The sequence below is a fragment of the Medicago truncatula genome, chromosome 2 (genome assembly GCF_003473485.1).
Source record: "Medicago truncatula cultivar Jemalong A17 chromosome 2, MtrunA17r5.0-ANR, whole genome shotgun sequence".
NCBI classification, from domain to species: Eukaryota; Viridiplantae; Streptophyta; class Magnoliopsida; order Fabales; family Fabaceae; genus Medicago; species Medicago truncatula.
Window position 1 is genome coordinate 45,383,034 of NC_053043.1, and position 26,712 is coordinate 45,409,745.

Sequence of the window (26,712 nt, forward strand, 5' to 3'; positions counted from 1 at the left end):
TATTTAGGAACCCCTTGAGAATTTCCATTTGAGATGCTCTAAATTAACAGATACTTAGATGAACATATCCAAGGAGATTGAAGTCAATGATCATAGCTCAGCTTATTTTATAAGAGTGCCTTGTATGACTCACATAACCACATGCCTTCAAATCATATGCACTTTACACCCTAATTTCTAATGACCCCAATGTTGATTTGAAACTATACTTACATAATTGTATAGTAAAACTTGCAAGGCTGGTAATAATATAAATACATGGTGAGGCATATTATAAATTTAAACAAAACATTATTGACGAATTTAAAAGTTATTCAACAAAAAAATAATTAAAAGCTTAAGAGTGGAGAGGAGAGGAGGAGGGCAAATTTTATTGCACTGTCAAAATTATCTTTAGATTAATTTAAAATCTCAATATTATCCATGTAACAACATTTAGTATTATTAGGTTATATTATCTTTAAAACAACTTTTATTATTATTATTACTAACGAAACGACGGGCACATGCGCTAAAGTTTGAAAATTATAAATAGTGTTTTTTTTTTTATTTATGAAATTTCGATTTTGGTTAAAACTAAAAATACAAATGTTTGTTGCTTTCAAGTTATAACAAACCAAACTAATCATGGTTATTTATTTCAATGACATCAACAATATAACAAAAAAAGATAATCTAATTTTTTTAATGACACCAACAACAATCTTTATTATAGAAAAAATTATTTAAGGATATAATTGGGATAATAAAAAAAGTAAGTATAAATATACTTATCTAATTTGTTACACTTTGTAAAAGATAAAGGAAAAAAACAGACTTTTATATATATATATATATTCATATCGTATTTGTTTTAATATTTAAATTCATTCCTATATCTTGTAAAAAAAAAATTCATTCTTATATATTTGTTACATGTGTTATTTGTATTGAAAATTGAGAGTATTTTTGGAAAGAGAAAAATTCAACCCAAAAATGCTGAAAGGGTTTGTTTTCTTTATATATATAGTACATATTATTAGGTTATAAGTTATATTATCTTCCTTAAAAAAAAAAGTTATATTATCTTGTTAGAACTTTTATTATTATCAGGTTATATTATCCCTTTAACAACTTTTATTTCATATTATTAACAACTTTCCCTTGCAACAACTTTTATTTCATATTATTAACAACTTTCCCTTGCAACAACTTTTATCAGGTGTTGGTGATACACGGTTAGATATGATGAACTTCCTTTATTCATCGGTCTTCTTTTTTAGAGATTTAAAATTAAAAAAATATGATCAAATCGCTGACGAAAACAAAGATAATGACCAAATTAAAACGTTTAATAGTTAAAGGACCAAACTGAAAAATTTAAATAAGTTAAGAGATCAAACTAAATTACAGTTTTACTATTGCTATAAATTATAAAATTGTTTTTTATAGTAAAACTGTTAGTTAGAGATTTTTTTCTCCAGTTAACAAGACATTATAAAGGATGTTTGAAGCTCTCACAAAGTAGAAGGTCAATAAACCTATGCTAATTAATCAAGTACAACATCAAAAAAACCACGTAGATCTTTTTTTAAACCACCGAAAACTAAAATCGTTAAAAAAATTATACTAAAATTCCGTTTTGATCCTTTTTCTTTTTTGTAAATCGTTTGTCTTTTTTTTTTATTTTTTATTTTTTAAACCGTTTTAGTCATTCTTCTTAAAAGATATTTTAATCTTTATTTCCATTCACTTTGGTATGTAAAAATGACTGAAACATCCTTTAAAAAAAAAAAAAGATTAAAACGAATTAGAAAAAAGATAAATGACCAAAACAATTTTTTAGTAAAAGATATCTCTCTCTCAAAAAACAAAAAAAAAATAATGTTTAAGCCATAGACTCGTAGAGTTGTTCCACTTCCATTCACAAGATTCAATTTCGAATTGGAACCAACTATTCTCTCGACTACTTTTTTCGGTAAAAAGATTCATCACTTCGATTTCTTCTCGTTCAATTGTTTTCCTCATCAATATGCAATGCATAATTTCTTCTTCATTTTTCACTTGTTTACTATTTTTTTCTCATATTAGTTAATCTCTTGTTTGTTGTAGCAATCACATTCACAACATTATTGCATTCTTTTGCCGGAACCACTCAATTGGTAGCTTCACATGGTAATTTCTAGAATTCTTCTTCTTTGTCGTCTAATATGCATTTCATGAATTTTTATTTTTATTTTTTATATTTTGTCGCTGAATTTGTATCTAGTAGCGATAATAGTCCTGAATGTATAGAAATTCCAAAATAGTCGCCCGATAGGTCACAGTTACTGTCATATCAGTCGTATAAGTACTTATTACTTATTTACTTTCATATCAATCCCTATAATAAAAAAGTTATTGTCAACATTGAGGACTGTATCAATGTCAATGACTATTTGGATTAATGAAGTGCGGAACCAGGGACCATTTTGAAATTTCAATACATTTAGGGACTATTGTGGCTACTCATTACACATTCAGAGACCAAAATGGCTATTACCCCGTACTATTTTTCATTTAATGAAGTTATATTAGTTTGAGTTTCTGGGTTGGCCTGGTGTTGTTGGCTTCAGATCTTGGAGTGTATTTCTCCCAAGGTCTCAGTTTTAATTCTCCCCGATGCGAATTTCGGTGGGTTAGTTTGGCTTATTCGAAAAAGAAAAAGAAAAATAGTATGAGTTTCAAGATTGTCTCTCGGTTGACCTAGCTATGATTCTTGTATGCATACTTAGATACATATATACACTAACCTAGTTTGTTTTTTGATTCCTGTTTGAATATATCTATCTAAAGGGAAGAAAACGAAGAAAGTCTACTACCCGAAAAGTAATTGATGCAGAGCTGGATAGAATTAGTTGCTTACCGGGTCATGTAATAGATCAGATTCTGTCTTGCTTGCCAATTAGGGAAGCAGTGAGAACAAGTGTTTTGTCCAGCCAATGGAGGTACAAATGGTACACACTACCAAATCTTGTGTTTGATAGACGTTGTGTCTCTGCTAGAGGTTCCCAAGACCCTTTAGATATTGAGAACAAGCTTTTGAAAATTGTTGATCATGTACTTTTACTTCACTCTGGACCTATCAACAAGTTCGAGTTCTCTGACTCTGGTCAGGATTTCGTTGAAGGGATTCCTGGGAATGAATTTGATCGGTGGATTGTTTATCTAATCGGAAGGTCTATTAAAGAGCTTGTGCTGCATGTTTTGGCAGAGGATGAAATCTATAAGATACCTTGGTGCTTATTCTCCTGTCAAAGTTTGCAACGTTTAAAGTTGGCTTGTTGTTGGCTTAAACCTCCAACAACATTTGAAGGCTTCAGGAACTTGAAAAGACTTGAACTACATAACATTTCAATGGCTGATGCTGCTTTTGAAAAAATGATATCCGGCTGCCCTCTACTTGAATATTTGAGTTTGATAGAACCTGATGGTTTAACCCAAGTTAATATTCATGCACCAAATCTGAAGTTTTTTAGCCTCCTTGGTGACTTTGTGGATTTTAGCTTTTACAACAGTTTCCAATTAACTGAGCTAAGTTTGTTATTCGACACTCAAAGCAATCAAAGTAGATTGAGGGGATGCTCAAGCAATTTGCTCAGTTATTTTGCTCATCTACCTCACTTACAACACCTTGACATCAGTCACCATTTTTTAAAGGTAAAATGCTCGAGCATATGAATGTTGAATTTGACCGTCAGTTCCCCCCACCCCCTACAAATTTAAAATGAATCACAATCTGATTTGGAGCCATTCTTTCATTGTGCTTCAGTATTTGGCTGCAGGTGATGTGCCAGTGCCAGTAAAGCTTCCTACTACTTTTGTCAATTTAAGTTTTCTTTTCATATGTATAAGGTTCAATGACATGAAGGAAGTTTTGGCTGCTCTTTGCTTGCTTAGAAGCTCACCTAATCTACAAAGATTAGAAATAATTGTGAGTGCGCATTTTTTTGGCTTCATTTTTCTTTTCTTTCTGATTTGTGGTTGCATTTGCACATTTGTTTTTATGTAACCTTATTTTCTTAAAGCATTTGTCTAGTGTTTAGTCTTGGAATTAAGAAGTTTATTACATGATTAGTGCAAGAGTCATGCAAATAAGAGACTCTTGTACCCCCATATTTCGTCTTTTACCAGTCTATATACAATGTTAGCTTTGGAGTTTTAATAGGTTATATGTCTCTCTTATGCATACAATCTTTCCCGCTTTGATCCATGAATTTGTAAAAATTTCATACAGGCAGATTATAAGGAGGCGGATGTCCATTTAACACTGGGCTCCTATTGTTGGGAAGATACCTTTTCAGGGCCAGCCATGCCCATCCAAGTTCGACATGTGGGCATAGGTGGCATCGCTGGCATCAAATCTGAATTAGATTTTATCAAATTTCTTCTCATGTATTCTCCTATGCTAGAAAAAATGATTGTGAAGCCTGTTGAATACGCCAGAGCCGATTTGTTGACCAAACTTGTTCGGTTCAGAAGAGCATCTGTACAAGCCGAAGTTATTTACGAAGGGAAAGACTCTTCATAATGCTTTATATCTTCCTCATATCATCTTATGTATTATAACTATAGGTGGTTATGACATTTAATCTTTTCTAATGATGTTGCAAATTATGAGTGATTTAACATTGAAATTTCTTTTATATTTATAGTACATTTAAATTAAATAGTTTCCACCTCTCAAAATTAAATATTTTCTAATTTTTTTAGCTAAATATATTTTCTAATTTATGCTAAACTAAAATCAATGGGATGCGTCAGTTTGAATAGAAGCTGTTACATGTGATTTCATTTGGGTGTCATTTGCCTTTGTTCTTATCTCTCTTTTTAACCCGTTGTTCTTTCTCATCTTAATAATTTATTTTAATCATTATCTCTTATTAAAAATAAACTAAAGGCACCAAAGAACAATGACATCCAAGTGATATCAAACAACAATACATGTAACAGCACAGAACATAGTTTTAAGTTTAATTAGCCAAATTTAAGACAGCAGCCTCAATGATGCCATATTAGTGAGACAACCAACTTAAAAATAGATCATTGGATCACCCGAAAAAAGAACCAAAACATTGTGATTGTGATTGGCATTTTTTTTAAAAGATTTGTGATGGGCAATATCTAGGTCATGATCCTTAAGAATTCTACCAAAACTTTTTATTAGTTATACTTCATTATATATCTATAAATTTTAAAGGGAAAGATGCAGCAATGTTTAGGGAGCAAAAGGAAATAGTTTAGATGTATAATATAAAAAAATGATGCAGAGTGAAAAAAAGGAAGTTATGATAGCTGCTAACAAAAATAATCTAAGAAAAGGGAAAATAATACATAAAAAGTTGGCAATCCCACTCGGTATAATTGTGCAAATGACCTCTACTTTATTTTGCTAAAATCAAATGCTCTTGGAGACCTATGAAAGGAAAATCACTTGTATCATCATTGAGAGGAGAATGATCATAGAGCTCTTGAAACAAATTTATTTAAAATACACAAAGAACTTGCGCATACTTCACAATAATAGCTTAACAGATAAATCAATGAAAACATGCATAAGCAAAAACAATAATAATCAGGTGCCAGCTAAAAATTTGCTATGGAGGGAATGTGATCAAATCACCAGACAATGTTGCAGCATTTTTGGCAGTGATCCCACTCCCACTAGTCCATGTAACTCTCTCCCGGGCATGCCTTCAATTTTTTTTCCTTTAAGTTTATGAGAGGGTGGCTTCTATCATTGCTATGGAAAAAGAGAATTTAAGTTTGGCAAGGCCACCTGAATGATCTTGGCACGATATATTTAGCAAACTTTGTCTTCAACTGAAAGATATTAGCTGATATTGGAACTTGTCTCCCTAACAGCCAACAAGCCTAAGAGTAAGATGATATATTCTTTTAGAGATCATAGGTTTGGTGATGCAATTTTTTCATTAGGAACATTGTCAACTTTGACTGCAAATGCTGATGCAAATTCCAATGAGAAGTGTGACCTAAAGGGAGCGACAAAATTATTTTTTACTTTGGGTACATATAATTTATACCAGTTTTACTACAGCACCACATTCAATGTGATTGAAGCCAATGATCATAGCTTAGCTTAGCTTATTTTATGAGTGCCTAGTATCACTCACATAATCACATGTCTTCAAATCTTTGTTATATTATTTAAGGTAAAATGCACTTTACACCCTAAATTCTAAGGACCACAATGTTGAGAAGTAATAGAACATGCTAGGCTGTCAATGTAAGTAAATGGTGAAGCATATTATGAATTTGAGCAAAACATTATTGGCGAATAGAATCTTTAAAAGCTTACAAGAAAAGTATATAAATTAGTATGTGTCATAGATACTAATTTATAGTTTTAAATAAATAAATTATAGAGGTTTTCTTTTTGTCAAATAATTATGTGGCTTTAATCAAATAAACTAGTAGTTAGAAATTCATCTTTAAAGTTCGAACCTCGACCCTAGTATATATTAAATTTCATTATTGCATATATATATAGTAATTGTTTCACCAATTGTCTGTTTTTGAGAAAGGAAAAAAAAATTGATAAAAAAGAAAGTTCTAAATATTGTTATTTTATTGATTTTAATCTGAAAAAATATAAACTTTCCTTTCCTGGAAAACATACTGGTGCCTGCTAGCTGTGTTTATCTGTTATCTAAGTGAACAGTTGCTTTGGCTTTAAGTTTTCAATTAAATCATTACAAAACGTGTCACACTTCCCTTCCTAAAACAAACAACAAAAGAATCAAAACAAGAATTGTCAAGTTACTCCTACTTATCACATTTTTCTCATACAAACAAAGAAAAATATTCATGTGTAATTCAAATGGTGATTGCAGACCATTGGGCTTTCTGCTGGGTCTCCCCTTTGCCTTTCTCTGCCTCCTTATCTCAATCATTGGTCTTATTGTTTGGATCGTTGGGTAACATATTCATCAATCATTTTCTATGATCATTTCTTTTGTGGTATCTTTACCATGTGAATAGAATATGTGATTTCTTATTCTGTGATATGAGTTTGATTTTGATTGAATGAAAATATCAAAAAGACTAAAACTTTACTACATAATATTTGCAGGTTGACACTGACATGCATATGCCCCTGCTGTTTGTGCTTGACAGTAATTGTGGAACTTGCTTTGGAATTGGTTAAGGCTCCTCTTCATGTTATGGAATGGTTCACCTCTAAGATTCCATGTTGATGTTAGAGATTCTTTTACTTTACCAATTGTATCACATAGAGTTCTCTAGACTTGTGAATTGGGATTAATGTTTGGTTCTTGTTTCAATTCAATTTCGTATTTTGTTTTAGTAGTATTTGACTTAGGGTTGGTTTGGATTGGTTTATTCAAGTTTATATGACATAAACACCACTTCTGATATTGTTTATGAGAACTTAATTATTAAAACTGCTTATAACTTGTCAATAAGTTGTTTTCAGCTTATTTCTTTAAATTACTGTTTTGTTAATCTTTGTGGTTTTTGGGTTGTCTAAAGAAAATTAACAATATTTGGTTCAATAATTTCAACAGCTGAACGGTTCTTCTTGGTATAGTGTTGTTTCTTGTCCATATATATGACATTTAAAAATGATCCATGATACCCAATTTTCCTATAACATTAGTTGATTGTATGCAAAATTGTGGTTAATTTAGTTGAATATCTAATTGCTTTAGAGTACATCGAAAATTTTGGTTAATCATGTATTTAATTGACCATATTTCCCCCCTTTTTTTAACAAATATTTTGATATTGGCGGCATAGGATAGAAGTTTTTCGAAGTGCCAATCTAGTTGGGATGTCGGCGTTTCCTGTCATTTCTCCTGGCTTATTCAAAAAACAAGAATGACCATATTTTTAACCGTACATCTATTTAATCATCTTGATATGTCATTTCTCCTAGTTTATCCAAAAAACAAAAATGACCATCTTTTTAACCGCACATTGAATTAATCATCTATTTAATTGAGTCAATCATATTTTCTAACGTGATTAGTCAAAAAAATATAACGCATGTAGATAAAATGGATGTTTGAATATTATTACTATATTGCTACCTCTGTCCTAAATAGAGTAACATCCGAAAATGATTAGTAGTGGTGGGAAAAGATTGTTTTTCCTTCTTTTATCTTTATTAAATCAAAGATATTCGTCAACTATACCGTCTTGATGATGTCACAATTGAAGTTTGTTTTGGACATGAGGAATACTTGTGTAGAGTTGATTAAGAATAAATTTTAGAACAACTATTTTTTTTCTTTTCTTGTTGGTAAAAAACAATAGAATGAAGGAAAAAAAAAGGAAGAACACAACATGAGTATGAGAAATAAGTTACTTAAAAGTTTTTTTTTTTGTCAAATCCAAATACATAATCTAATAATTTTGATTTCGTATTTGACAACTTCCATCGCTCAAATTTTGATTTGATGCCATTAGATCAAGAAATCCCAATCTAGCTTGCTATTTATGGTTCTAGCGTCATGATTAGACGTATTGTATGTTTCTTGCTCAAATCCTCAAATGCTAGAAATTTTTCTAAAATCACCAATCTTGAATCTGAAACCAGGTAGCAACATCGAACCATTCACGGATCCGACAATAATTTAAACACCATCCTTGTTGCTGATATGAGAACCAAAACTTACCAAACACGGATACGGACACGAAAACGTACACCGTACATGACACATGTTCTGACACGCCAACACCGTTAATAATATGAGAAAATCAAATAATTCAGTGTAATTATATGTGTCGGTGTTGGCGGCATAGAGAGACCAATGACTTTCATTTGTCCATTTGTGAGACGACTATCAAATTGAAGATTGAAGGATGTGTCATATATGTTGTACTTGCTTATCCATGATAAGTTCTTGGGCCAGTCACCACCAAGGTCTAAATAAGAAGGTGGTGAGTTTCTTAATTAGTTACTTGGATTAGACTTAAAAGAATCTCAAATCGAGTGCGAGAAACTAGAAGGTGATCATATAACCTCAGTTGCCTTCAACAAGCCTTCTATGATCATCATTTCAAAGTCTTGTAAATTGAAAAGAAACCATGTATCAGAGCTTAACTCCTTTATCTAATTGGATGTAGCTTTTTCAATGACAAGAGTTGGTAGTATATCAATATGATGTACCTAAACTTCTTCCAAGATCTCATTATAATTAACCAATGGTTCTGGGATGTTGCAGCTCTAGCCTACCTATACTACATACACATATTAAGCGATAAATCTAATAAAAAGCAATAGGGTGGATATTGCTCCCTCGTAAGGTCTGCATGATTTGTCTTAGCTTAACTCCTTTTGTTAGACACACACCTTATGTCAAAAAATCATGCAACTACATATTTATCGCTGTGATTGATTGGTGGATAATGTAAACTTTTTACTATAATGATCTGTCAAAATAGGAGTGAATACCCAAATTCGTCTCTGGATTTGTACGAATCGGCCAAAAACGTCCCCTAATTAGTCGAAATGCACGCTTAGTCCCTGAATTTAACAAACGTCAATCAAATTAGTCCTTTCGTTTAAATGCACCGTTAGTGGTGCTGAGTTGTCTTCCTGCATGGCTTGTTGTCTTGTACACGTGTACAAGGACGAATTTGATTGAAACGCACAAAATTTCAATTGTACTTTTGAATTCAATTTTTCCTGCTTTTCCAAATTTACCCTTGTAATACCTATACCTTTTCATGATCACATTTCAGCCATTCCATCAAAAACATCCCTGATCGTTCTTCTTCCCGCCTAACCCTTCATCATCTTCACCAGCATCATCTCCGGTGAGGAACGTTGCAAAAGAATCAGTTTTGATAGAAGATTTCATCATTTCAAAAGGTAACGCCGTTCCTGTTCGTTTTCCATTCAATCATGTTTGTTCTCGTTCGTTTTCTCCCTTTTTGTGTCTGTTTTTGTGATTTTCGTTTGAACATTTAGGCATTCATTTTCAATTTTAAAGTTCATTAGATGCTTGCTTTGATGTTCGTTTTTGTTTACTTTGACTGTGTATTTTAGATTACTAATATTAGGGTTTTGAGATGAAGACGTAAAACATAAAAATTGCATGTTTTTATAGAGTAGTTATGAACATTAGAGTAGTTATGAACAAGATTAGTGGTTGATTAAAATAGTTACTAAAAAGGGTTATTTTGTACTGATGATTTGCATTTTTATGTTCTTTTGATTGTGAATATGACTGATGCATTGCAAAATCTGTAGGATGGATATCACGTTAATCCTGCATCATGGTGGTTGTTTAGAGCGAGATGAGTATCAGAGGCTAAATTATGTTCGTGGTGAAATTTGTGTGTGGGAAAAAATGGCAGTTGATGTGCTTTCTTTGTGGGACATTGAGAAGATGTTGAAGCATTGTAGAGGCTACTTCAAAGTATCTAAGTTGTGGTACTTCAAGCCGTTCAAATGTGCTGAAGAAGATCTTAATATATGCTTGAATCCATTGACAACATATAATGATTTTTTGGATATGGTGAAAGTTGCAAGGGCTAATGGGAATGAAGTGGACATATATGCACAACATGTGGTGGATACAAGTGAGGTTGAAATTGTGCCATTATCAAGTGAAGAAAGGGAAGAGCTTGAGAGAGTGATGGAAGAATCTCTGAGAAGTATGCAAACTCAAGCTGAACCATCCAATGTTATGGTGGGAGTCAAATGAAGAGGACTTACAATGACACTCAATGTGGAAGGTGTGGATTGATTGGTCATAATTTAAGAGGATGTAATAAGCAAGGTGTTGCTAGGAGACTAAAAGATTGGATTGATACTGAACCAGAAGAAGAAAATGTTGGAGAGAATGCAGAAAATGTTGGAAATGTACTAGGAAATGCAGAAAATCATGTTGGTGAAAATGGTGGAGGTGTTGCAGAAAATGTTGGAAATGTTAATCTTAGACATGTTGTAGCTGGAAATGATGGACAAGCTGCACAAAATGCCAGTGTTGGAAATGTTGCAATTCAGGGACAAAATGATGTCAATGGTGTTGCAAATGAAGCAGTGCTTAGACAGGTATGAATGTTAGATTCTAAGGATCGATTTTCTAGTAAGTGTAGAAATTCAGGGACTAATTTGATTGAATTTTTTATTAAATAGGGACTGTTATGATTGAAACTGTTGTTGCAGTGTGTTCCTGCAAAGAGGTATGGTATTAGAGGTCCAGTTATTTCAAATGAGAGGCCTAAGCAAACACCAGTGAGGGGTCCTGCACCTGACATTGTTCGAGTGCCATATCCAAATTATGGTCCATCCGGTTCAAGTCAACCTAAGTTCATGGAGTTTATCCCAACCCCCGGCTTTCCAAAGAAGTGAAGCTTGATGCATGCTTAGATTGTGCTTTTTGGAATATTTTGCTTTGTTTACATTATGCCCTCTAGTTGGGTTCTTTTTGGCTATGTAATATTTAAGAACATCCTTTATGACTTATGACTTATGAGATATGACTTATAGTTGAGTTGCTTTTGCCTATGTAATATTTCAAACTTAAGAGATATGACTTATTTAATGATATTTTCAAGGATGAAGTTGTGTGTTTTGTCATTTTTAATTCGTTTGCTGCAAATATATGCATCAAGGATCAACTTGAAAATATGTTTATATAATTCAAGGACTTATTTGACGTTTTTTTGAAATAATTCATGGATCAATTTGATAGCAAGTAAAAATTAATAGGGACTGTATTAGAAAATATTTTTTGAAATCAATCATTTTTGTCCTTGATTTTTTTTGTCATTCTACATCATTTTAGTCCCTGCTTATGTGGCGTCTGACATAGCATCCCGTCTGAGATGTTAAGCCACGTCATCACCGTTAACGCCCCAAATGGACGTAGGGACTAATTTGATTGACGTTTGTTAAATTCAGGGATTAAGCGTGCATTTCGACTAATTGGGGGACGTTTTTGGCCGATTCGTGCAAATTCAGGGAAGAATTTGGGTATTCACTCGTCAAAATAGAGTCGGGATCCTTTAACATCAGGTGTAGTCACAACTTTTAAGAAGATTTTTTTTTTTTTTTTACTAAAATACAAATTAAATCAAACTATTCGTTGGAGAATTAAAATTTAATTATGTTAAATTTGACACCTAATATCAAAATATAACATCTGAATGCAAACAATATTGGTGGAGTAGAGAACATGTGACTATCTTAAATTATTATATATGACTTTGGTGGTGTAGAGTTTTTCAAGGGTTTATATTATACAATGATCATAAGCGGCATGAAAACAGTGGGAAAAAGGTTGGAGAATTTTAGATATTGCATATTCAACTTTGTAACCACCTTCAGATATTGTGTGTAGTTTTTTTTTTTCTCTCTTTGATTTTTATAACAACTCGTATGCACATTATTTAGTATAAAAGAGTTTTACAGGTTTATGTGATCAAATTTTATCATATAGTAGATTGTTGGTAAAGTGAGAAAATTAATTTGATATTGATACCAGCCATGTTTTTTTTATTTATCGGAGCTGTTGATATAATTCATTTTACTAACTTAAATTATGGACTTTAACCCAAACTTTCATCCAAGGCCAAGTTGTCCTCCCTCACTATGCTGATTTTAACATTCTTATTCATAATTTAATACAAAATGATTCTCTTTTGACCGAGTTTAATTCAATTTGATATCATCCACATTTAACAAAGTTGTGCTCAAACTAAAATAGACTCTTTTTTTTTTTTTTTCTATTGAAGGAACTAAAATAGACTTGTAACACTCTAGAAATTGTGGTTGCGACTTATGAATAGACCACATACAGATAGGAACATCATTTAATTAAAAAGAAGAAAATATAGAAGAAGAAATAATTGTTGACTAGTAACGATTTGGATAATGAGGACGATGCAATTAAAAGCAAAGAAAATGAAGTAAAAGACTTCTAATTTTGATACGTTCATACCTGACATTGATATTCTTGTAGTTGGTTAAGATAAGACAAATAAATAAATACGTATATGATACTCCTTCAACGAAAAAAATAAGTATATGATATGTTAAGATTTACACATATATATATATTTTTTTTCTGAGGGGGGATTTACACACTACTATTGACCAATAATTTATTTGCCAACGATTAAAATTACTTGATTAACAATCTTTTCTTTTTTTGAAAGAATTTGATTAACATTCTAAATTTGTTCACTTTAGAAGAAATTGATTCTATATAATAATTATACTAGCCGTAAAGTGCTAACACCGCATACACAATCAAAATTGAAAAGCATTAGTAAAATAAACACATGAGCCATGCTCCCTTATTTTGGTATTCTTTTTTATTTTTATTAATATTCCAAAGACTTTGTGGTAGTAAATATAATCAAGATATATACCTTATTTTTGATAAAAACAAAATGGTATTTATTCATTCAAATTGATATATTACATCATTCAATATCGTTAAAAATATAAATAATGAATTTGCGAACAAACTCATAATATTCAAGTTAACAACATACAACGATAAAATGTCTACAAATTATTGTTTATGCCTTCAAATTGTGATTTGGGGAAAATCACAATCGTGACACGAATTGGCAAACGTGTCACGATTTTCTAGGCAGTGAGCATGGTTTCGCAGGGTGTCCTATCGTGACACGATTTTGGGAAAACGTGACACAATTTTCGGCTTGCTGGGAAAGTTTTCAGGATAAGGTTGGTCGTACGCACCAAATGTGTCACGATTTGGGAAAACGTGACATGATTTTGACAGCTGAAGACTGCTATATAAGTGTTCTTTGCAGATTTTGAAGGAGAGGTTGAAGAGAGAGAAACTTGGGAAATCAAAGGAGGTAACTTTAGGGTTGAGGGTCTTTGATTAGAGTTCTCTTGGGTTGGGAAACATTGTAAACACCTTGGGTGAGTGAAAATCATTGAGTATCTTGTTCATTGGTGAGATTGGAAAAATGGGTAGAAATTAGGGTTGCTCTTTGTAACTCATTGATAGTGGATTGGAGAGATCAATCTCTCCCCCAGATTAGGTCAAGTTGGACCGAACTGGGTCAACAATCTTTAATGGTGTGTTTGTTTCTCTTCTCTCTTTATCTTTTGCTTGTGGTTTTGAGCTTTTCACTTTGATTACTAGATTAGATCTAGGTGTTGTTATTATTGTTGTTGCTTGTGTTTACTTTGAAATTGGTTACTACTTTTCTTTGCTCCACACATCATAGTTGTATTGGTATGAGTTTTAAGTCCGAATTCACAACACAAATAATATGATAAAGTTAAAATGATCATAATATTCATGCTTTTTGATTTGCAATGTTGTCGTCCAAATTATTGATTGAATAATCTATATTTCAATAGGAATCAAATGAACACCCAACAATACAAGAAATTTAACAATGCTGCACAAAACGATAAACGACACAACGCCACACTCAGACGACGAAATTACGAAGGAAGAAAAAAACTAGATTTATGTGAAAACCACTTATTTAAAATGAAATGGAGAGGAAAAAGATAAAGATAGGTGATTTCAACTCAAATATTGACCCAAAATCACCAGCTCGATTAAAAAAGAGACCCGAAACAGAGAGAAAGCTATGGCCAACTTGTTAAAGGGGAGCTAGAGAAAAATGTTTTTCTCATAAATCATACTCTTATTATGGCACCTTAATGAAAAAAAAGTTACAAGTTTTTTGTTGTACGTATTTATTGGTTAACGACTTTTATTCCATTTAATTTTTTTGAAGGGTTTTATTCCATTTCATATTGACTATCTTAAGTCATATTACCAAAAAAAAATCATCTAAAGTCAATGTTACTTTAGGAATAAACTTTCAAAATATCACATTATAGTCTTTTGTTTTAGGGAATCACATTATAGAACAAATAAAGAGTAGTATTTTTTTTTTTAGAAATGATATTTGTACAATCACTTTTTGACAACTTTGTGATAACTTTCTTCTTCATATTCACATTATACTCTTATTCTCTCTCTTCTTTATTCTCTCTCCATTGTTTTTAACCAATAAAAAAAGAGAAAAAAGAAGTTGTCACAAAAGTTGTATCAAATAGTTGTTTTTAATTTCTCTTTGCACGTTACCAAAGCAATTCCATTGTTTTCGTGGGGTGAAGAAAAATGGTAAAACAAGTTTTCTGCGTGAGACTACTTGTTAGTTGTTTAAGCTACATGCTATTGTCTCGGTCAAGAATAATGCAATGCAATTATTATCCATGATCACACTTCACCAGCAATATCACAAAGATTTTTTGTGGTAGTAGTCTATGCCTCTATGGTAGATATATTAGAGTTGATTATTTTGGTTAGGCACATTCGAACGTGCATTCCTTGTGCTGTTGTTTATTATAGCAAAATATACTTTACATATTACGCTAACATTATTAACAGAACCGAATCTGAATGCAAAAATATGATTAAAAAATGGTACTCCAAAACAATTATTAGTTGAACATTGTCTCTCTTACGTATACATTTTTTTAATGCTCTCCCATACATAATCTACGCGCTTATTTCCAAAACAAATATTACAGGAAACAACACATAACGTATTAACTATAAACTTATTATTATATAACTATACTTTCTTTTAAAATATAAATTATACTGATAATATGCATACACTTCTTACATATTAAGTATTCACTATAAGGTTTACCTAATTTCATGTAGTTACCGTCCTATAGCCTATAAATTAACTGGGACAATGTGTTTAATGGTAACAAACAAACCTTATCCACTAAATGGAATGGAGAATATTTATCAAACCATGGTATAATGTTTTAAACTATGAACTTAAGATTTTAAACCGTGTGACTTGTGGCATGATTTTTTTTTACTATAACTTCTGATTTATGGTATGATATGATCTTTAATTTTCTCATTTAAGCTAGAAATGATTTGTGTTTTGCTAAAATTGTGTTGAAATTGATTCAAAATTTGATGGATGAGATTGTTGCTAAAAATATAAATGATTTGTTTCAAATATATTTTATGATTCCAGAAGATTGTTGCTTAAAATATATTTATGGACAATAAATATATTTTTGTACCATATGAATGAAGATTTGATGCAAATATATTCTTACAAGGAATATTTAATGCAAATATATTGCGTGCTGAAGGAGAAAAAATGAAACATATTTTTAGCGTGATATCCGTTCCAAATTTATGAGTTATTTCTCTAAATATAAATCTTGTATCAGATGAAAACTTGAGAGAGAGTAGAAAACAAGGGTTTAGAAGCCAACAAGAAAACTAGGGTTTGTAGAGAATTCTCTTAGCAACAAACACTAGGATTGTTTTTGTAAAATTACTCATCATTATAGTGGAACGAAGAGCTGCTCTCTCCCTCATACTAGGTCAGTGTTGGACCAAACTTGTTAAACAAGTTATTTTGTGTGTTTCTCTCTTTCTCTCTTGTTCTATATTTTGCTTGTGTTTATAACTGTCACCCACACTCTTTTTTGTTGCTTGATTAACTTGCTCCACACATCAAATATTTTATTGGTGTGATATTTAACAAAATCGCAACAAATTGTATTACATGTATATATGTCATGTCTTGCTTTTACTATGCCGAAAACTATATAGCTACTTGTCTTTAAGTCTCCAATCTTCCATTTAATCTCTCCATCGACTTTTTAAGTAGGACTATACTATTTGCAAAAAATAAGTATTTTGGTATTCACTCTTGAATGTGTTCTGTAAATACCTCTATAACTAAAGTATGAAGATACAAAATTAGTGTTGACCTTGGTGCATGACTATTGTTATGGAAAAATCTTATGTGACCATCACAGTGTGTCCTCACATTAATCGATGTCCCCTCAAACAAAACCTTAACCAGTTGGATTATATGCATTTCTAACCTCTTTTTTCTTTAGGCTTTTCCACTAAATCTCTCTAGCCACTTTATCACATGTCTTCTCCAAATCAATGAAAACTGAGTGCAAATCCTTTTTGATCAACAACAACAACCAAGTCTTATTGTAAAAATAAATAAAAAAATTCTTATCGTATTAAGGGGGGTCGGCTATGCAAATCCTTTTTGATCAAACAAAAATAATTAAAACTATAGTCAAGATTTAAAATCAGTCTCATTATTCTGTAAAAATAAAAATAAAAAGAGCTCATTATTATTCTTCCTATATGTCCATAGCCTCACTAAAATCAAACTATATTCTCGAGAAGAATAATGAGTCAATTGAAGTCTTATGGGTAGTAAGAAATTCATACTATTAATAAAATGGTTAGCATAATTTAACTTGGGTTAGTTACGTAATTTCCATTTCTGGAAGGTTACTGTAAAAACAGATAGGTTCTATATTACGAACTATATAAAGTATATTCTCCTTAATATAGTATGAGCATAACTGGTACAATGATTTGACTTTGGAATATCGGAATCATTTTAGTATGAATTAAGTAATCATTTTCTTAAAGAATTAACTAATAATTTATAAAATACCATCCTTAGTTATTGAATAATTTTTCATTTTACATTTCATATTTGTTACGGTTAATACAAATTAGGTGTGATATCTTCTATATGTATCAGATGTTTTCACATTATACTTCTTAATTCTTCATTATCATGTAACCTGCATAATGAAACTATACTATATATCAACATCATTGTAATATGAAATTATCAACAAATCATTTTAACATTGAAACTCAAACACTATACTATCAAATTCAGTATGGAAGAAGCCAAAGAAATGAAGATAGCAAGGTTTTCAAGTTGCCGCGGTGTTGCATTCGAGATCAATCCTAACAGAAGAAGCCCTTTTGCAATTGAATCACCAACAAAGCCAGAGAGAACTGGAACATGGCTTTGGATTCCTCGGACAAGAAACAATTCTTTCAAAATTCTTCCTCAGAGTCAAGGTATTAGTCCAACTCGGAGTCGAGCAAGTAGTCATTTTTGTGACATCAACATTGATGCTGATGATGTTGAGTATGAATTTCTAGCTGAAGTTCAAGACATAGAAAATAACCAAGAAAAAGTTAAGGTACTACCAAAAACAGAACCACCAAAAAGGAAGTCAAGGTTGTCTATTATTCTGCTAGATCAAGGTTTCACAGTTTACAAAGGACTATTCTTGGTTTGCATAACCTTGAATATGTTAGCACTTGCTCTTTCAGCTTTAGGGCATTTTCCATATGGTAAATCAAGAGCTACACTTTTCTCCATTGGTAACATTCTAGCTTTAACACTATGTCGAAGTGAGGCGGTTTTAAGACTTCTTTACTGGTTTGTTGTCAAAACTATAGGGAAGCCTTGTGTTTCTCTTAGAATCAAAACAGCAATAACTTCATTTCTTCAATGTATTGGAGGAATTCATAGTGGCTGCGGCGTTTCTTCGATAGCATGGCTAGTTTATTCTCTCGTACTCACGATCAAAAGCAACGACAAAACCAATTCTTCTCCGGAGATACTCGGTGTTGCATTCGCCATCCTCTCACTCATTACACTCTCTTCGCTTGCAGCTTTTCCAGTTATTCGACATCTCCACCACAATGTTTTCGAGCGAATCCACCGTTTTTCCGGTTGGTTAGCTCTTATCCTTCTATGGTTATTCATTCTTCTTACTATAAGTTATGAACCTAGTTCAAAAACCTATCACTTAACCATTTTAAAGATGGTTAAGAAACAAGAATGTTGGTTCACTTTAGCTATCACAATTCTCATTATGATTCCTTGGTTAAGTATTAAAAAAGTACAAGTTAGTGTCACAGCACCATCAAATCATGCTTCAATTATTAAATTTGAAGGTGGTGTTAAAGCAGGTTTATTAGGTAGAATAAGTCCATCACCATTATCAGAATGGCATGCATTTGGAATCATATCAGATGGAAAAAAGGATCACATGATGCTAGCTGGTGCAGTTGGTGATTTTACAAAATCATTAGTTTCTTCACCACCAAAACATCTTTGGATTCGTTCAGTTCATTTTGCTGGATTACCTTATCTAGTGAATTTGTATCAAAAAGTGCTTTTAGTAGCAACAGGTTCTGGGATTTGTGTGTTCTTATCATTTCTGTTGCAGAAAAATAAGGCTGATGTGTGCTTGATTTGGGTGGCTAAAGATATTGAAATGAACTTTGGAAAAGAGATAAAGGAATTGGTGGAGAAATATTCCGAGGACAAAATCATTGTTCATGATACTGCTGTTTCTGGTCGTCCTAATGTGGCTGAGATGAGTGTGAATGCTGCTATTAATTGGAATGTTGAAGTTGTTATTGTCACAAGTAATCCTGAAGGTAGTAGAGATGTTGTTAGAGCTTGTAACAAGGCTAAGATTCCTGCATTTGGTCCAATTTGGGACTCTTGAATGGCTCAAAATTACACAAAATTTTAAGGCAAGTAATTTGTTACTCCTTCTCTGTTTGCTTGAAACACTGTAAAAATTTATTTAGTTACTTTTGTTTACCTATAGTAGAAACTTATAGTAGTAGTAGTAGTAGTAACTAGTTTTGTAACACTGGTTCATTGAGAGTTCCAAGTGTTAATTAAATAAAGAAGAGCATAATGACTAGTATCAAAACACAATTTTCTTATTGGTAATTTAATAGAATAGATAAATTACAGCTTTTATTCTTTCCTCTTCCCTCCAAGTTGATTCATTCTCTCTTTAAAATAAGCTATAAATGACGATCATGAAAATTCTTTGGTAAAATATTGCAGCACGTCAAGTTTATTGGTGTGCCACCTTACCATGACCACTGAAAAATCTTTTATTTTTAACCTCTGAAAAAGAAGCTATTCTCTATTTCTCTTCCATACGGAGTTCTTCCCTAAGTGCGGTGATGCAATTTTTTATCACCATTTGATCTTCAAAAAGTTTGTTAAGGTTATAAGAAACAACATAACGATGATCACTGAGAAAATTCAGACGAGTTCGAGAAATATGATAATACTCTCGACTATTGTCAAGAGAATCGAAAGGAGCAGATATGCTAGAAATTTCAACCTCCAAGTTATCTGACATGATCTGAGCAGAAACCAGAAGCCCTCGCTGGGAAGCATCAAGAAATGACTCTAACTTCTCAATCTCGTCAACAATACAAGTGAAGTCATGAAAAAGATAAATGTTATCCATGACATTGCTTAGATCATGACTTAATAGGACTTTTTACTTCTTCGGAAAACTTCCCGAGCCTTTGAGTTTGGTGGAGAAGAGAAGGAAGAAACTTCAAATATATGCGAGATAGTCATAATTATAAACATAGATAACTAAAAAACGAACTGTCATTATGGACACATTGCGCAGAGGGAGTAAACCTTGGAAGGGGTGCAATCGCTTTGATACGCGCATTGGTACCATTCGAAGTAGTTACAGAGGATAAACGTAATCATAACATAATCCAAACGTTTCAAATCTTTGCGAAGTTAACAATAACTTCTTGGTTTGCTCGAATACGTTTCGTTTCTTATATTTATTCTGATCTAAAAGGTCAATTTCAAAAATCATTTGAAAAGTAACATTTAGGGGCACCAGTTACACACAAATGTTTTCGAGTGAGTTAGGCTCATCTTCCTTAAAGACCAAAAAGAAATGATTTTGTTGTCGGAGCTCGAAAGTCGTTATTTCAAATACCAATGTCAAGAAGTTCAAAGACATAATCCAGGGACATAACTTCTTAAAACTTCCATATCCAAGTGTGTCAAAGACGTCTTTTTAGTAAGCAGTCGATGGTTCCTTAACATTCAAAATTCAAAGTACACGAAGAAAACTTGCAGAAGAGACTCCAAAGGAAGTTAGAATACATTGACACCCGTGCATTGTATGAGTTAGTAGTTTCTTAGTTTTTTCTATAAATAGTAGAGTCAAACTCCATACAAAAAAGTTCATTTAATTTATGTTCCAAAAACTTGCCTACTAAATAACATATCTGCCTCACAGAATAATATGCATCTTAATGATTATTGAATGAACTATGTATGTAACTCACATATATAATAATACAATTTTCATATTATTTATTATTTTCTACATCGAAAATACATTTCTTGTACAACAAACTTCGACTTGTGATCTTAAACTTATCAACTAAGAGCCCCTAAAGGATCTTTAACTTGAATCCTAGATTGATATTTCGAGTTCATTCCTTGAAAGGAAAGTTTTTCAAACCACCACATCTCATCTTAATTATTCTTGCTATATATTCCTCCAACCTTACTAGAAGCAAACTAACTATATTTGTTAAGAGTTTCGCATTGGATGAGGTATGACATAACAATATATTTATAAGAGCATATCAAAGCTTCGGTGAGCCACATGCTATCAGGTGGTCACCACTATTGGGCCACTTGGATCACACTTATGTTCAATCTTGAGCGTTAGATGGAGTGTGAGTCTCATATTGACTGAGATGTGACGTAACAAATTTCCTTAGGGCATTGTTTAAGAAACAAAAAAGACAAATTTTGAAAAACGGTGTAATTACTGCTTTGCAAGGATTTAACTTATATTTTCAAGATAAAGTTTCCTTTTATGAGTTCTTAAATGATGCATTGTTAAAAAAAATTAATTGTATAATTATTTATTTCAAAGTTTTTTTTTACAAGAGAAAACTAATGCGTTACTTTGAAAATGAAAGGGGGTTGTCAAAATAAAGCTGAGAACTAACATTGTATAGGTACACTTTAGCATGTTATGAACAATGATCATACTAGTCTCTCTTCTAGAAAACTCGACATGAGAGTTGGTACAAAACGATTATAAAGTATTATGTCATCTACTTAAAATATAATCTACCTTGCGTCCACAAAGCCTTTACTTCCATAAACATCTCATACTTGTCGCTTAAGCAAATCTCAATTCTATCTTATTTTGTGAATTGGTTCGCACAAATTTTCGTTGAATTCCTAAAAAGGTTGATTAGAAGATAAAAGAGAAAGGAAAATCTTTGGTGGAGGAAATAAATTTTGCAGAAAAGTCTATTTGAAGTTTAGAGAAAGAGAAAACCTCTTACAAAATATTAGTGATAATAAAGAGAGAGAAAAAAAAAGTGAATAAACAAAGGTTTTGGGAAGTGGACATTAGTTAATGGGTTAAATATAATTTTAGTCCTACAAAATTACAATTTTGTAAGTTTAGTCCCTACAAAAAAATTATTCACTTTTAGTCCCTATTTTCATTTTATATGGACTATTTTGGAGGAATAAAAATATCCATTTTTTAAAAATGTTTTTAAAATAGGAACTATTATTACAAATTACAATATTTTAGAGGACTAAAATTACCATTAAAATTTTATAGGGATTAAACCTAGAAATTCGTGATTTTGTATGGATTAAAAACATATTTAACCCTTACTTAATTGCATTTGGCTTTATCAATCCTTCTACATTTTTGTACTATAATCAATTAAATATTAGTCCCTCTGTCCCAAATTATATGTCGTTTTGGAATTCCTTTTGTCTCAAATTATAAATCGTTTTACAATACCAATGAAACATTAATGTTATTTTTTCTATTATATCCTTAACTATTTATCATTATATATTTTTTCAATTCTTTAATTTATCTCTCTCATAACATTTATAACTATAGACAATTTTGTAAAACAACTCATAATATCTCTTTTTCATACAAAATTAATTACATTTCATAATACATGTCAAACGTCATATAATTTGTGAGGAATGAAGTAAAAGATTTTAAGGACTAGAACAGAGAAATTGTTGTGCTGTTAGAAAGAGTCATAGTGAGACGTAAATATTTAGTGGATTACTAATAAAATTTCATGTTCTGTTTAGATTTTTTAATTGAAGGATTATACGTACTCATATCTTTATTATATCGATCTATTTCTCTTTTGACTCATGACTGAGTCATATATAGCTGCCTAAACGTGTTATTTTGATTCCTATTTAAACGTTAGAGTTTGTACATTACTTGTTAATGAATCCTTCTTAACATGTTTTGTCTGTCGATGAGTAAGGGAAACGATAGGCACAATGGTTTGATCATTCCAAAGACAAAGAATGCCACAGATACTGTTCGGTTATCATCTTTTTCCTTTCAGTTAATTTCGGCTTGCATGTGTTCGGCTGATCCTCTTTAGAGCACCTCCAGGGTGTCTCATAATCAGCAAGGAACGTAACTTTGAACATCTTTGAGCATGTAATAACTTTTTTTTTTTTCTTTCTAATTCTCTAGATTTTAAAGAAAAATGGTCTGATAATCTGGAGTTCAGCAAGAGATAAATAAAATCGGATTAATAATTATTTCACATGAAAACTAAGTTAATATTTGTTTTTTTGGTGGATCTTATTAATCACTTTAGACTGATTGTTTTGTTGAGATTATTGTTCTTTGTTTTGTTGCACCTTTAAATTCGGTTATTATGATTAGGTTTAGGGTATGGTTTGTTGTGTATGCACCTTTAAATTTTAAATACACTCATTCAATACATCATTTCTATCTTCAAAAAACAAAGCGCATCATTTTATTTTGTAAAAAAAAAAAAGCATATCATTTATCTCTATTTTCTCTCTTTTTATTACCTCATCGACTTTTATTTGTTGTTTTAAGGTGTATACAACAGTAAGGGTTGTACACAAACATTTTCCACAGAATAATGCTTGTAGTTTCTCATTTTATAATAGATTTTTTTCCTTTTGCTTCATTATTTTTTTAAATAAATTATAAAGATATCAATTGCATTTGAGCATCTAAAAAGTTGTTCCACAAACCTTGTTACTTTTCGTGCGGTATAGCAAGAAGTGATTGTTGTAGTATTAGCTTTGAATATTGGGTAACTAAATTGTATGGGCAAAATACTCTTAAGCTTAGTGCATTTGTACGCCTGAGCCAAAATGCGATAAGTTGTCTTATTCCCTAATTCATTTTATTATCGCGATACTGGTACGAAGTTTCAACCGCCACTTAATAGTGACTAATTTTCGTCAAAGAACATGTAGGCATATATAAGGTGGGTTCTCCCCTCCCGACCAAATTTTTTTCCATATGCATAGGTCAGGAATTGAACCTCTAACCACATACTTAAGTGGTTCAAATCATTATTGACGCATGAGTCATGTTTATTTGTGCTAATATTTCTCTTTCGATAGTTTATTTGAGATAATTCAATATTAATTTTTCCAACAAACATAACCGTAATTTGAGCTAAACTTAAACCCAAATTCAGAAAATATTCATGACAAGAATAATATGTCATTTCAAATCTTATGGTCAAAAGAAATTCATTGTAGCAAGTTAATGTAATTTTCCATTCCGAGAGGCAACGACTGTTAATAACAGACAGTTCTAAATTGTGAACTGTATAAAGTATATTCCCCTTAATATAGCAACGAATATAACAGATACAATGGTTTTACTTTGGAGTATGCTCCTTATTAAATTGATTTTACATTACTCATTTAGTATCTTTTACAGTTAATAGAAACTAGAATGATATAATAATAATAATAAAAAAAAATTTGTACGTATGATATCTGCTATATATATGAGCATCTTGGATTTCTACTACATATAAGCATCATTGTAATACGAAATAACCTACAAATCATTAATTATAACATTGAAACTCAAAGACTATACTATCAAATTCACAATGGAAGAAACCAAAGAAATGAAGATAGCAAGGTCTTCAAAGTTTTCAAGTTGCCGCGGTGTTTCCTTCGAGATCAATCCTAACAAAAGCAGCCCTTTTGCAATTGAATCAACAACAAAGACAGAGAAAGCAGGAACATGGCTTTGGATTCCTCCATGGACAAGAAACAATTCTCAAGCTATTAGTTCAACTAGGACTCAAAGTCGAGCTAGTAGTCACTTCTGTGACATCAACATTGATGCTGACGATGATGAGTATGAATTTCTAGCTCAAGTTCAGGACATGGAAAATAACCAAGAGAAAGTTGAGGTACTACCAAAGTCTGACATACCAACAAAAAATTCGAGGTTGTCGATTATTCTGCTGGATCAAGGTTGCACAGTGTACAAAGGACTGTTCTTGGTTTGCATAACCTTGAATATGTTAGCACTTGCTCTTTCAGTTTTAGGGCATTTTCCATATGGTAAATCAAGAGCTACACTTTTCTCCATTGGTAACATCCTAGCTTTAACACTATGTCGAAGCGAGGTGGTTTTAAGACTTCTTTACTGGTTTGTTGTCAAAACTATAGGGAAACCTTGTGTTTCTCTTAGAATCAAAACAGCAATAACTTCATTCCTTCAATGTATTGGAGGAATTCATAGTGGCTGCGGTGTTTCTTCAATAGCATGGCTAGTATATTCTCTCGTTCTCACGATCACAAACAACGATGAAAACACTTCTCCAGAGATTCTCGGCGTTGCATTCGCCATTCTCTCGCTCCTTACACTCACTTCGCTCTCAGCTTTTCCTTTTATTCGTCATCTTCACCACAACGTTTTTGAGCGAATCCACCGTTTTGCCGGTTGGTTAGCTCTTATCCTTCTATGGTTTTTCATTCTTTTAACAGTAAGTTGTGAGCCTAGTTCAAAAACCTATCACATAACCATTTCAAAGATGATTAAGAAACAAGAGTGTTGGTTCACTTTAGCTATCACAATTCTCATTATGATTCCTTGGTTAAGTATTAAAAAAGTACAAGTTAGTGTCACAGCACCATCAAATCATGCTTCAATTATTAAATTTGAAGGTGGTGTTAAAGCAGGTTTATTAGGTAGAATAAGTCCATCACCATTATCAGAATGGCATGCATTTGGAATCATATCAGATGGAAAAAAGGATCACATGATGCTAGCTGGTGCAGTTGGTGATTTTACAAAATCATTAGTTTCTTCACCTCCTAAACATCTTTGGATTCGTTCAGTTCATTTTGCTGGATTACCTTATCTAGTGAATTTGTATCAAAAAGTGCTTTTAGTAGCAACAGGTTCTGGAATTTGTGTGTTCCTATCATATCTCTTGCAGAAAAGTAAGGCTGATGTGTATTTGATTTGGGTGGCTAAAGATATTGAACTGAACTTTGGAAATGAGATAAAGGAAATGGTAGAGAAATATCCCAAGGACAAAATTATTGTTCATGATACTGTTGTTTCTGGTCGTCCTAATGTGGCTGAGATGAGTGTGAATGCTGCTAATAATTGGAATGTTGAAGTTGTTATTGTTACAAGTAATCCTGAAGGTAGTAGAGATGTTGTTAGAGCTTGTAACAAGGCTAAAATTCCTGCTTTTGGTCCAATTTGGGACTCTTGAAAGGTTCTAAACAAAAACTTGTAAGGCAAGTAATTTGTTACTACTCTATTTGCACTAAACAGTGTAAAAAAAAACTAATAATAATAAGTTACTTTTGTTTACCTATAGTAGTAAACTGGTAGCATTGTAACACTGGTGCATAGAGTTCCAAGTGTTAATAAAGAAGAGTATACTGGCTAGTATCATAACACAGTTTTCTTATTTGTAATTCAATAGAATGAATAAATAAAAGCTCCTATTCTTTGATTTTTATCTTTTTTTTATTTCCTCAAAGTTGATTCATTCTCTCTTTAAAATATGCCATAAATGGTAACCATGATTTTTTTATATTAGTTGCACGTCAATTTTATTGATATGCCACTTTCTTGTAATCAATAAGTTCTTTATAAAGGATTGGCTCTTGTGCTGGATAGAAAGATAATCCTTAATTATAACCTGTTTTAAAATGTACTAATATAATTACTCCCGAATT

At 31.8% G+C, this 26,712-nt stretch overlaps 4 protein-coding genes across 4 annotated transcripts; all 4 read left to right on the forward strand.

Moving 5' to 3' along the window:
- Nucleotides 1–1,836: 1,836 nt before the first annotated feature.
- On the forward strand, nt 1,837–4,675 carry LOC25487767 (F-box/FBD/LRR-repeat protein At1g13570). The gene is made up of 5 exons (XM_024775933.2): nt 1,837–1,957; nt 2,092–2,154; nt 2,815–3,678; nt 3,791–3,952; nt 4,256–4,675. Exons 2-5 carry the CDS (start codon nt 2,152–2,154, stop codon nt 4,547–4,549), a joined length of 1,323 nt encoding a protein of 440 aa, XP_024631701.1. The 5' UTR covers nt 1,837–1,957; nt 2,092–2,151; the 3' UTR covers nt 4,550–4,675.
- A 2,024-nt stretch (nt 4,676–6,699) lies between these two features.
- LOC112419136 (signaling peptide TAXIMIN 1) lies at nt 6,700–7,488 on the forward strand. The gene is made up of 2 exons (XM_024776156.2): nt 6,700–6,956; nt 7,112–7,488. The coding sequence occupies exons 1-2, from the start codon at nt 6,847–6,849 to the stop codon at nt 7,233–7,235; spliced, it is 234 nt and encodes a 77-aa protein (XP_024631924.1). The 5' UTR covers nt 6,700–6,846; the 3' UTR covers nt 7,236–7,488.
- A 10,047-nt stretch (nt 7,489–17,535) lies between these two features.
- LOC25487769 (adenylate-forming reductase 06235) lies at nt 17,536–19,578 on the forward strand. Its single transcript, XM_013609769.3, has one exon. It carries the CDS (start codon nt 17,726–17,728, stop codon nt 19,358–19,360), a length of 1,635 nt encoding a protein of 544 aa, XP_013465223.1. The 5' UTR covers nt 17,536–17,725; the 3' UTR covers nt 19,361–19,578.
- Nucleotides 19,579–24,485: 4,907 nt separating this feature from the next.
- On the forward strand, nt 24,486–26,402 carry LOC25487770 (adenylate-forming reductase 06235). The gene has a single exon (XM_013609770.3). It carries the CDS (start codon nt 24,612–24,614, stop codon nt 26,238–26,240), a length of 1,629 nt encoding a protein of 542 aa, XP_013465224.1. The 5' UTR covers nt 24,486–24,611; the 3' UTR covers nt 26,241–26,402.
- The last annotated feature ends 310 nt before the right edge of the window (nt 26,403–26,712 follow it).

What these genes read in the sequence shown, in the direction of transcription:
- LOC25487767 (XM_024775933.2), top strand. An exon ending in TCAGTCACCATTTTTTAAAG is followed by an intron (nt 3,679 to 3,790) that starts GTAAAATGCTCG and finishes ATTGTGCTTCAG; the next exon opens with TATTTGGCTGCAGGTGATGT. An exon ending in TACAAAGATTAGAAATAATT is followed by an intron (nt 3,953 to 4,255) that starts GTGAGTGCGCAT and finishes AATTTCATACAG; the next exon opens with GCAGATTATAAGGAGGCGGA.
- LOC112419136 (XM_024776156.2), top strand. Translation starts at nt 6,847, where the DNA reads ATGTGTAATTCAAATGGTGATTGCAGACCATTGGGCTTTCTGCTGGGT. An exon ending in CTTATTGTTTGGATCGTTGG is followed by an intron (nt 6,957 to 7,111) that starts GTAACATATTCA and finishes TAATATTTGCAG; the next exon opens with GTTGACACTGACATGCATAT.
- LOC25487769 (XM_013609769.3), top strand. Translation starts at nt 17,726, where the DNA reads ATGGAAGAAGCCAAAGAAATGAAGATAGCAAGGTTTTCAAGTTGCCGC.
- LOC25487770 (XM_013609770.3), top strand. Translation starts at nt 24,612, where the DNA reads ATGGAAGAAACCAAAGAAATGAAGATAGCAAGGTCTTCAAAGTTTTCA.